Source organism: Phalacrocorax aristotelis, chromosome 9 (assembly GCF_949628215.1).
Source record: "Phalacrocorax aristotelis chromosome 9, bGulAri2.1, whole genome shotgun sequence".
In the NCBI taxonomy this organism is placed as follows: Eukaryota; Metazoa; Chordata; class Aves; order Suliformes; family Phalacrocoracidae; genus Phalacrocorax; species Phalacrocorax aristotelis.
The window spans coordinates 26,070,015-26,081,568 of NC_134284.1; the positions used below are offsets into that span (position 1 = coordinate 26,070,015).

At 38.8% G+C, this 11,554-nt stretch overlaps 1 protein-coding gene across 2 annotated transcripts in view; it reads left to right on the top strand.

The window, feature by feature from the left end:
- The window catches only part of TECPR2 (tectonin beta-propeller repeat containing 2), a 45,973-nt gene extending 37,210 nt beyond the window's left edge, over positions 1-8,763 (top strand). For both annotated transcript variants that reach the window (XM_075103957.1, XM_075103958.1), the window contains exons 18-20: positions 4,775-4,916; positions 6,122-6,271; positions 6,528-8,763. In XM_075103957.1, the coding sequence (XP_074960058.1) occupies positions 4,775-4,916; positions 6,122-6,271; positions 6,528-6,685 (450 nt within the window). In that variant the 3' untranslated portion in view covers positions 6,686-8,763. The remainder of the gene's footprint in view (positions 1-4,774; positions 4,917-6,121; positions 6,272-6,527) is intronic.
- Positions 8,764-11,554: the final 2,791 nt, after the last annotated feature.

Here is an 11,554-nt window from a genome sequence, read left to right on the forward strand (position 1 = left end):
TCTGACAATTCAATGGCAGCATTACTAAAGAACACATGGCTTGCAGGAAGACTAAACATAGATTAATCTGTCCTGCTCTTGTATATTGCCTTGAACTTCTCTACAGGGAAAAAAGGGACACCTAATTTAGCAAGCTGTTCTCATCACAAGTCTGAATGCAAAACTTGCTGGTTAATACTGCTCTTAGGTTGCTCATGCTTGCTTGGTATCGCTAATGCTGAAAGTGCTTTACAACCTTACTTCAAATGGAGCTCAGAAAATAATATGCAAATGGTTAGGCCTCTATTGGGGAGGGCCTCCCTAACTTGCGTTCTTTGTTTGTTATAGTAGTTAAGGTCTGGATGTGTTAGCCACGAAAATAGATTAGTTTGATACACAGATAATGCTCAACAGTATGAGAAGTATCTCTGATCTGACCTCATAGCCTGGCCTGGAGCAGCTTATGGTGCTTCTGATTTGTTTTTTTGAAGGTGAGGAGAGCATTTGTGCTGCTTGTAGCCACCAATCTGTTATTAAAAGGCTTGGGCTTGGGCTGACTGAGAATGGTATGTTTAGTCTTCTTTGTCCTGGATATTTGCAGCAGAACAGAGATAGTGGAGGTCTGCTGATACGTGGACTCTGTTCCTGAAAAGTGACGTGGAAAATGTTCTGATGCCTTTTTTGTGTGCGCGCGTGTGTTTGTCCTTTCCTCCTTGACAAGGCAGTTGAACCACTGTGTTTTGGGATGAGCCATGACTGAAGTAGTGACAATAAGACAAAAATTCTGAGTAGTAGGTTGGGGGGGAGGGGAACTGCATTAGTTTTTACTGTGGATTTTGTTTGATACTATTGTTTAAATAAGGTTCTTACACTGAAGCTTATTTCTCTGTGATTTGCAGGAAGAAAGGAAGTGACTTGCACAGAATTATAAAGCCAATGGACAACTTTAACACTTAAATATGTTTAGCGTAGACACTATTTCTTGATACCATTCAACAATTAGTTGGTTAAGTGCTTCCTTCAAGCTTACTTCATTTTATCAGCACTGTTTTCTTATCAAACTATTTTTCATTGTTTTTATTTGTAGCAGACAATAAATGTATCCACAGCTTTTAGTATGTAGTTTTAAATGTTGAAAAGGACATAGTTGGCATGTGTTGCAGTCCACAGCTGTAGTGGGAAATCCTCAAAAGAGAGAGTGACTGGGTTTTTTGTAGTGGAGGGCAGGAGGATCTGCGTTCTATTCTTGGCTAAAACAGTCAGTGTCCTGAGATTTTTGGGGTTGAGGAATTTTTGGTCCCACAAGTAAAAGGAAAACAATGATTCACCATTTTTTATCAGATAACACTGAATCCATTAATGCTTCATAACGAGTTGATCTCTCACAGTGATGAGTATTGTGGATAGACCTATAAAGAGAGTTTTGTGTGTCAGTGTCAGAGGAGCAAGGCTGAAAGACTGGTGAGAGACTCTTTAAAATGCCAAACTCTTCAGTAAATCACAAATATGACATATTTCACAGTCAAGGTATAAAAATCTCATGAATGCTATTGGCAGTTAAACCAGCTGAGAAAAGGCTATGCTGAAATTATTAATTTTCATGGTTATCAGTCTCTGAAATGTTATCAGCAGACTTACAAATTTGCAGATATCTCTTTTTACTGCTATGAGAGAACTTTATTTAATCTTCAACTGCAGCTGTAGAGATCTGTTTCTTGTTATATAGATTATAAAATACTTAAACCATACTTATGGTAATTAAAACTTAGTGAAACAATATCAGAGATGCTGTCAGTATGATTATGCAAAAAGTGGTACATTATGTCAAGAAAATACTAAATTAATTTTATCCACCCTACTGTGGTAGCCATGAGAACACATTTTTGTTGTGGATGACTGCTTTCTGGGTAAAAAACAACCAACCAACTAACAAAACACCCCCACCCCCCAAAAAAATAAACCAGCCCCCAAATCTGGAGGTAAAACCTCTACAACAGCTCTAAGAATTGCCTGTACTTGTTTCGCAGTGTCGTGTCACTGTTTTGGTCCAGAAGCTGCTGTATATAATCGTCTCACTAGCGGTCCTGTCAGTTTTGTCTTTTGCTGCCTGTTTCACAGCAGAAAGCTAGGGGGTGGGGCTGCGGGGTGGGGGGGTTTCTGTTAAGAGCATTGGGTGCTGCCGTCAGTGTATCACCAAGAGTGAGCAGGAAGATTTTTTTTTTAAATTGAAATAGGTTTATCAGAAAGAGCTAAGTAGCCTGAAAAGGAAGAGAAGCCAAAAGTTAAATACCCAGAGAGGTAGGGAAACTTGAGGAAACAGGAGCTCCCTTAGAAAAACAAAGAATGAGAAATTTTGGCTAAGCTTGCAGAGATGTTACTTTGAACTTAATAATTTCCATTTGTTTCTTAGATATGTTTGGTGCTGCAGAATTAGGGTAGAGGTAATTGATTAGATTATACTTGAACCTGCAGTGGTATCAGAAGCAATGTAGCTGAGCTTCACGCAGCTCCTTTCATCCTACTCCTTTGGGGTGTTTTGTCTGCGTTTCTTAACTTCCACTACCTATAAATCTGTAGTGATGCACAGGCTTAGGTACGAGGTGTAAGCGCTCAGTACGTCTAGGTGGAAATACTCCTGCAGTTCTTTCTCAGGGAATTCTTTTCTAGACAAATGACAGAGGAAGAGAGGAGTGGGATCCTGATGTGGAATAGTGGAGAGCAAGATGCACAAATCCCAACGGTTCGGGAGCAAGGGTCACACCAAGCTGTTTGGCACAGTTTGTGAGGGGCTGTAGTTGGAACACGAAGTGTATTGCAGAGGTGGAGTGGAGACATGGTGTGAAGGAGACTGGGGAAGAGTGGCAGAAAGTCCTAAATCTGAGAAAGAGGTGGCTGTGGTAGGACAACATTGCAGGGAGAAGGAGATAAGTGGATTTAAAAAAAAAAAAAAGACAAAGAAAAAGGCAAAAATCTCCTGTTACATGCAGTAATTCAGTCTGCACAAGGTATTAATTGCACAGGTCCCTTACTTGAAAACATGGGACTACAAGAACAGAAATACGAAGAGGGATGGGATAAAGCGGGAAGCAGCACGATAGTGAGGCACACCCAAAACAGTGGAGGTGAACAGGGTGAAGTAGGAAGGAGTCAGAGCCAAAGTAGCCATAGAAAGAAGCAAATGAAAATGGAGGGGAGAAACAGGAACAGGGCCAGGAGTAAGGATAACTTCCAGTGAAGAGGCAGCAAGATCAGAGGGGAGAGAGCATGGGGTTTTTGGATGTTTCTTGTTGTGGTTTTAGGGGCTTTTTTTGGTTGGTTTGTTTTGGATTTGGTTTTCGGGGGTGGTGGTATGGTGTTTGGTTTTTTGCTTGTTTGCATTATTTTGTGTTTGTGGGTTTTTTGTGATAACAGTAGTTTATTTGGAATACCGCAGAATACCAATTCTGAAGTAGCTAGGCAGTTATATATTCTATGTAGTCAACACTCTTTGAGACAATTAGTGTCTCACTGTAAGTGTTCAAACTGCAGCTATTGTGAATTTACTGTGACCATCAAGCCTCTACCAGCCTCAAGCTTCAAAGGGAGGGCAAGTACCTAATGAGAGCACAAACATGAGAAGATACTCTGTCAGAGGCCTTGCAGCCTGAATAGACAGGATTGATTCAGTGATTCAAGTTGAACTTGGTTATATAGCTGGGTCAGGCACATGTTAGCATCAAGAATTTTAAAAGAAAAACCAAAGCAGGTAACTGTTAACATACACAGAAGGCCCATCTGGGACTGGGTTGTGTGGTTATATACACACACAGGTTATGCTTCTGTATTCCTAGTCTCATGCGTGCAAAGAGCTGCTTGCTCTTGTATTTATCACACTGGAAATGCAGCTTCTGCCTGTGAGGCTAAAGCAAGAAATGCAGTGCTTCTTTGTGAGGTGATGATGTATTTCACGGCATCTCACTGTTGTCTTAGGTGCCATTATTAGGCTGATGCAGAGAAAAACTTTTTTGTGTGTGTGTTCTTATCTGCGTTTTATTTAATGTACATGTTTTGCAGGATATTTGCATTTACTAAACCTGTTGGCTGATGTATTTTGCTATAAAATCACTGTCTTTGACAACCATAGAATGTTGTGGTCAGTAGCACTGATTCTGAGCAGTAGTTAAGGCAAATCTTCACAGAAGCAGAGAGAGTAAGGACTTGCTTGGAAGCAGAATGGGAAGGGTGCTTCACTGGGGTTTGCCAGCAGATAGTGTTGTGGGTAGTCTCCTGCAGGTGTGGCTGCTCCAGTACTGCAGCAGTCTGGAATGAGTTCCAAGGTTGTATTCCTGCAGAATGGAGTACAGGGAAGAAGGGAGATCACCATTTCATTGCAAAGAGGACATTCAGCTGTAAAAATGTACTGCATGTATATGTTTAGAAATAAAATGCAGATTTATTTATGTTAGGAAAACTTCCCAGAGGGCAAGAGGAAAATATTGCATTTTGTGCATTTCGGTGGTCTTCCACTTGCAATTGAAACTGTACCTGATTGGAATAACAGTGGTTCAGCACTGATATTATTAGACTTGGATGCTGAACACTAAATATGAATATCAGTAACTTTGTGTGACATTCATTCATGCTCCTTTTCTATTTAGGAAGGGATTGACTTCTAGGAAAATTGGTAATTTTGTGCAGTAACAAATCAAATTTAGTATCTGGTAAATATTTTACTTCTCTTGCGCACTTCTGTGAAGATACAATAGTACAAAGATACAGTAGTACAAAGTTTAAATACTGTGCTTAATTTTTGTAGCCAGTTGGAATCAACTTGGTCAGCATTCATTCCAGTCCAAATGATCAGATGTTGTGGGCAATTGACAGCAAATGGAATGTCCATGTACGAGTTGGAATTACAGATGAAATGCCTGTAGGCACTGACTGGGAACATGTACCAGGTAAAAATGGATACATCAGTTCCTTGTTCTTTCTGCCATTTTCTCAGTGTTGGTTTCTTTTGTTTTTTGGTTTTTTTTTTTTTTTCCCCTGTTGCTTTGTACATTGGATAGCAATGCTTAAGTCAAATATTTTTCTCAGCAGTCAGGTGTTCTTATTTATATGAATACAGTGAAGTATTTGATAAGGGTTATCTTTTAAAGAGGATGTTGGTTTTACTTAAAAACACTAAGTAGTTAACTGAAGAAAAATCTGATTTTCTAAATGAATTTCTGTTGTGTGTTATTTCAGGCTGCTGCCACTGTTCAGTTAGAACTAAGGCAGTCAGTATTCCTAAGCAATAGGAAACTACTCTGCTATGGGAAATTTTGTATTTAGCTGTGATACAACCTGGGGTTCCTATCTAATGCTATTCTGCACAGCTTTCTATTAATCCTGAGCGCTGGAAGCATCCTAGATTAGGTAATTACATTTTTGCCTTGCCTGTAAATAAACAAAAATTTTAGTTATTTCTTTCTAAATAACTATGTGTTGATGCTGTCTGCTTTTTAAAGATTTTTTTCACTGCATAATGCATGGCACTTAGTTGCGGAGTACTTGCTTTCTTATGGAGAGGAAGAAACAAAAATTCCACACGATGTCTGTAATGTTTAACATTTTTAGACAAGATAAAGAGGTAACTGTTGGATTATTCCCCTTATGATAGTAAAATACAGCAGAGGCTCCAAAAGTATGTTTTGAAGCAGATCCTCTAATTGGTTGTTGCTTGTGGCTGTGGCCACATAACAAAATGTATCCACAGCATGATATCCTTATGGTCAATAGATGCAGTGAGTACGAAGTATGCAATTAAAAAGCTTTTTTCTTCACCAGTACTTCATGTGCCGCAAGTGGCCTACTTTCTGATATTCTGCTTACACAGGGCCAGAAGCTCAGATTTGAATAGCGTCCACTCTGTTCAACTCCCCTGAAGTCAGTGTAAGGAAATACAGTCATAAACTGTCTTCTTGCCAATCCTTTCTTAGAAAGCCTCCTGGAAAACTAGGTATTTCTTTGTGCCTTTTATAATGGAGAGTTCTTCTGCAGTATTAATATAAGAATATATAAAAACTGTTATAGCCTTGCTGTTGTTTCTTAATAAACTTTTCTGCAAGAGTAGTATAAGACAGCCTGTGATTATTCCCTCTTTGTGTCCAATTATCTGTAGGTTTGCAGGCTTGTCAGCTGGCTATAAGTACAAGGACCGTTTGGGCACGCTGTCCGAATGGAGATGTAGCTCGTCGATATGGCATTACTGACAAGAATCCAGCAGGAGACTACTGGAAGAAGATTCCTGGAAATGTCTCACGTTTAACAGGCAAGTTGGTTCTGCATGACAGTCCAAAACATGGTGATGCCTGCTTTGACTTGTGCCTGACGGTGCTCAAGCTGATTGTATGCAGGGAAAGCTGCATACTCTAAATGCTTTGTTGATGTGAGAGTTTCACCAGGGGTGCTTGTATCATACCCTTCTTGGGGTACAATTAGGAAAACAGATCCAAATATTATTTATTTAAAGTTTGTAATTGGAACCTGCTACCTTAATTACAAGATGGATAATTTATACTTTGCAGTGACCCCTCTAGATGAACTGTGGGCGATCGGTACTTCAGGATCCCTTCTCCAGCGCCTCACTAAGACCTTTAGCCATTCCCATAGTTTGCAGAAAAATAATGACACTTCTGTTCTGCTTCACTCTGATGATTTTGAAGATGAATGGGAGGTGATATGAAGTCTCTCAAGCTTGTGAAGCAGTGGACAAAAACAGGACAGAATTTATGTAATGTATGTACAGAATGTTGGATCTAAAAGCCACTCATATTGGACTTGTGATATTAGCACTTTTGTACTGAAAAACTGACCTATTAAATAGCCCCCAAGCTGTGAGTTCTGATGTTTGTTCTGTTATCTCTTGGGAGACTCTTTAGGTGTGGCATACTGCAATTGTAATACTGTACTACTGTAGAAGTTCCTTTGGAAATATAACTCTTAAGTTAATCTTACTAGCAATGAAAGTGACTATTTCACAACAGCATGCAGACTTATACACGTGTACTTATTTTGAGAAGGAATCTGTTGCATTAAATATTTCTCCACAGCAGAAACATTAAGCATTTCTCAATTTCTTCTTGTACTTAGAACTCCAAACTGATGGGAATGTTCTCTGACTATTGTATGTGTATTTAGAATTATTTTTCCTTGCAGCATGGAAGAAAATATGGCAAAGTTTCTTAGTGAGATCACAGAACATCATGATTACACAGTATTGGTGTTGAAACAAACTTAGTTTGATCCATTTCCATATAAATAACTGCAAGGCTATACTAACCTTCCATTTCTAGAAATTTGGTTCATAATTTGGCTTCATTCACAAAGGAGAAGTTTGGATTACACCTAATATCAGGGGGACTTTTGCCCATTTCACGCAGTCATCAGGAATCTGACAGATTTTTGGGGGGTAAGTCCCGCTTGGGAATAGGAAGAAGTTGCATGTTGGGTTTGTACTACAAAGCAGGAATGTACAAGGCAGTTTTCATAATTCCTGTGTTCTGTATTTGTGCCTCCAGCCAGTGCTTTAACATTTGGACTCAAATTGTTTTGAGTACCAAACTTAGATATATTAAAAGGAAAAATGGTAATTGGTAGAATTACCTCGATATCCCATTAAAAATTGTGATATTGTGAGAAAATACTTAACAATATTCTGATTTTTAGCTATGTTAGCTAAATTTTGAAGTGTCTTATACTCAACAGATGTTGCAGCAGAGGTATGTGATGAACTGGGAAGTAACCTAAGTTAATCATTGCAGCTTATTTTTCTTTAAACTCTAAATCTTCTTTGAAAGATACCTCACCTTTTTTAAGCAATACAGATGAGAGAACTTAAGTTCAGTATGTAGGCGGAGGAGTTATTTTGTGTTTGTTCTATACTTCTAAATCATCAGAATGTTTTAAGCAGCTGCTAACCAATACTGTAAAAGAGCCAGCTTCAGTAGAGGCCAGGAGTTGAAAAGTGGGGATGTTGCTGTTTTGAGAACTTCATACATACGGAAAAGGATGTGTTATCTTTCTAACCTCTGTTCTCTTTCAGAACAATTCATGTGTGTACTGCACTAAACTTGGAACTAACATGGTGTAAGGTGAGAACGTGAATCGGTGGAGAGAGAACCAAGTTATGTCACTTTTTTTTAGTAGCATTTATGATATTGGCTGTCAGTTCTCGGTCTGATCTTTGTCTTACAGTGAGGGCAGATTTGTTTCCCTTTTGCAGGTGATATGCTTGGTTTGTTGCTGTCTCATCTGTATATGGAGATTACCCCAGAGTTTTTTTTAGCCTGACTGGCAGTGGATTGTAACGGAATCAGCTTGTGAAGTAACCCAGTCTGTTTTATGCAAGCATAGCTTGGTATCTTGAGGACCCCAAAGAAACTGAAATCCAGCTTAAAAGTATGTTGTTGGCGGCTCCTGAATCAATCACTTTGGAGAAGGGACATGAGTACTTCTCTGCGCCCTGCCAAGCACCAGATACTCAAGTACAATGGCATTATTTAATAATGACACCTTTGTATTACATTTTTCAAAGTCATCTTAGTAATGGCTTCAGCTTGCTAGTTGTTTGTTTACTGTATAATACTGTACCTTGCTATGGTCATTAATATTAAATTGGTGTCAAGAGCTCTTACCAGACTACTTTTTAGGGTAGTTTTAATGACATTAGGATGGGTTTTTTACTTTTATTTCTGTATTTAGGTTTTTGGTTTTGTTTGTGCTTTGAGACAAGTGCAATAAACTAGATTTTTAAGAAATAAATTACTGTGGTAAGACTCATCTGTTTTATGATTCACAAGAGAGTTCTCTGTGTCTGGAAATCGTCTTGATGAGGAAGACAGCCATGCTTATGAAACCTCTCCCCTTCTGTTACCCCAGACACTAAGGTAATGACAATGTTAGGGCCTGGATATTGTGAAGTTTATTTCATATATCTTTTTGATTTGACAGATGTATGAAACCAGCAAAATGGTCATCTTCCAAGCAAAGACAATTAAGCACTTCTCGTATTTGAATATTAAGCCTATTGCCTCCGAATTAAGATGGTCTTGCTGTAATAGAAGTAAACAAGTTTCTTTCCTTAAATGCTAAACACAATTGCACTTACATGTTAAATATTTAGCTTTCATTGAAGAATATGCATCTGCAGTCACAGCTAGAAAACGTTCAAGCAGAAAATGGCTGATTGGTCCCTGTGCTGTAACTGCGCCTTTCCTTGCGTTTTAAGATATCTGAGCTGGTCTGAGGACTTCCTGTGTTTGTGGCCTTCAGCTGTAACTGCAGCTGAGCCTTACTGAGCACCTTGGCTTCACTTCTCAGAGGGGAGAACTGTTTCCTGACAGAGATGCGACCTGGGTAACTTCACACAAGAAAGCATAGCAAAGATTAATGATGCTTCTGACACTTAAACCCACTTCCAGTCACAGGAATCCGTTCAGATTCAGATGGCAGTGTCCTTGCTAATTGTTACAGCTTTTATGTTGACAAACCGGTTCAGCTGCTTCTGCTGGCTCCTGCAGGGAAATGGTAGTCTCCTTAGGGCACCAGCCCCTTGCTTTTACGCAGGAGTAATCCTTATGTCACCGCTTAAGGAAGCTCAAGTGACTCTGAGTTGGTGTGAAACAGCTGTCTTGGATATATAAGTAACTCTCATTTTTTCTTTGTCTTGCAGCAATAAAAAGGAATAGGATCATGTTCAATGGTACAAAGAACATCTTTCACTAAGTATCAAAGAAAATACATTAATTGCTTCAGTAAGGTAGTAGAACTGTTGTCAGCAAACACTGTTACTGCTAAGAAAACGATAATGAGGAACACTTAACTTGTGTCATTGTCTAGACATAGCTTTATTTATAGAGAGTCACGTTTATTCCAAACTCCTTGTACTTGTACAGAGTGTCTTTGATGCAATGGACAAGAACCTCCCCTTCTTCCACACACACACAGACATCAGGAGGTCTGAACCCCATAGCTCCTCTACATCTCAACAGATGAGTCCTGTCACATATCTCCAAGTCACTTGTGGGTGACTTCAAACTAGCATGGCAGAAAAGCTTAGCTTTTTGCTCTCTCCTAAAAATCCCTTTAACGAGTTGCTCGTTGTTTCTGCTGGAGTTCTGGATGGATTCCAAGGAACAACCTTGCGACAACTTTTCAGTAAATGCTGTTCTGAATAAAAGGCTTGAAGTTCAAGTGCCCGTATGCCTATGGCTTTGCCTTGTTAATTAGCTATTAGAAAAGCGTAAATCCTATATGAAGATATGGAGATCTCTTCTTACCTTGGTGAAAAGTCTCTGGTCTTCAGTTTTGACATTAACCAGCCCTGTCCACATCCCATCCCTACTATCAGGAGTAGAGAGGTAAGATCCAGATTGAGGATTTCTAGCTATAAAATGTGAGATGCAGGCTTTATTCCTCTTACAGCCTTCCCGAAAGTGGCATGTTGGAAATAGTATTATGATGGCAAGTAGCCAGCAAAGAAAGCTGATGTATCCCTTGCCAAACAAAGTAGATCACCCTGATTGTTTGAAAATGAGTTATTGTAGTTAAAAATAACTGTTCTCATATCAGCAGAACAGAAGAGAACTTGTAATATAGAGGACTAAATTTTAATTACTGGAAAGTGAAAGCTGAGTTGCAGTCATTCTCTTTTGTGAATTATTACAGCCGGAGCTCCACTGATAAAGATTAAAATATCTGGATAAATTAAATTATCTCCCTAGGCTGCTGAATGGTGATATCCAGGTTTATCACAAATCCAAATAGCTACAGATTTCTCATCACTTGAAATCAAGATAGGAAGTGAGGGTTTGGGTTCAGTGCAGGAAATGTAGATAATACTGTGGCTGATATCCTACTGGAAGCCAGGTGAAGTTACCATTATGATTCCTTTGGCCTTTGAGTTTATCTGACTGGAAATCTGTTTGAATAGGTCTATCAAAGTTGTTATATGAGCCATAAAGTTAAAATTGTCCTTGATGCTAGTGAGGGGGAGAAAAAAAAAAAACTGTAGAAAAAAGTAAAGATCTGTTTGAGAAACTTCGTTCTTATGGAATGTGGACTTTTATACATATATGTGTGTGTGTATATATATATTAAAAAAGCTTTGATTTCTGTTCTCTAAAAGCTAATAGAATGATAATAAAATACAAAAAAAACCCTAAATCTTTCAAACTAACAAATGCCCTTTCTCTCTTGGCCCTCAGAAATGGCTAAAATATAGTGATTTTTATAGCCTGTGGCTCTCTGACAGAGGCACCAAATAATGCACAACTGAATAGCTCTGAGTTGAGCTGTAGTTATGAATTAATCTTTCAAACATTATTCCCTATTTCTGTCCAATATAGAAGAAACCAGTGGCTTATTTTTCCTTTTTAATATACCTTTCTCAGCCTCAGCTGAGATTCACTTACAGCAGATAGAGATAAAGGAAGGAGACTTCAATTTACAACACTTGTGTCTTGAATTTCATATCCAGAGAAAATATACCTAAAGATGTGTACAGAATTGTGTTAACGTCCTGTTCTTACCATCCTGAATTTGCACAGGCTGA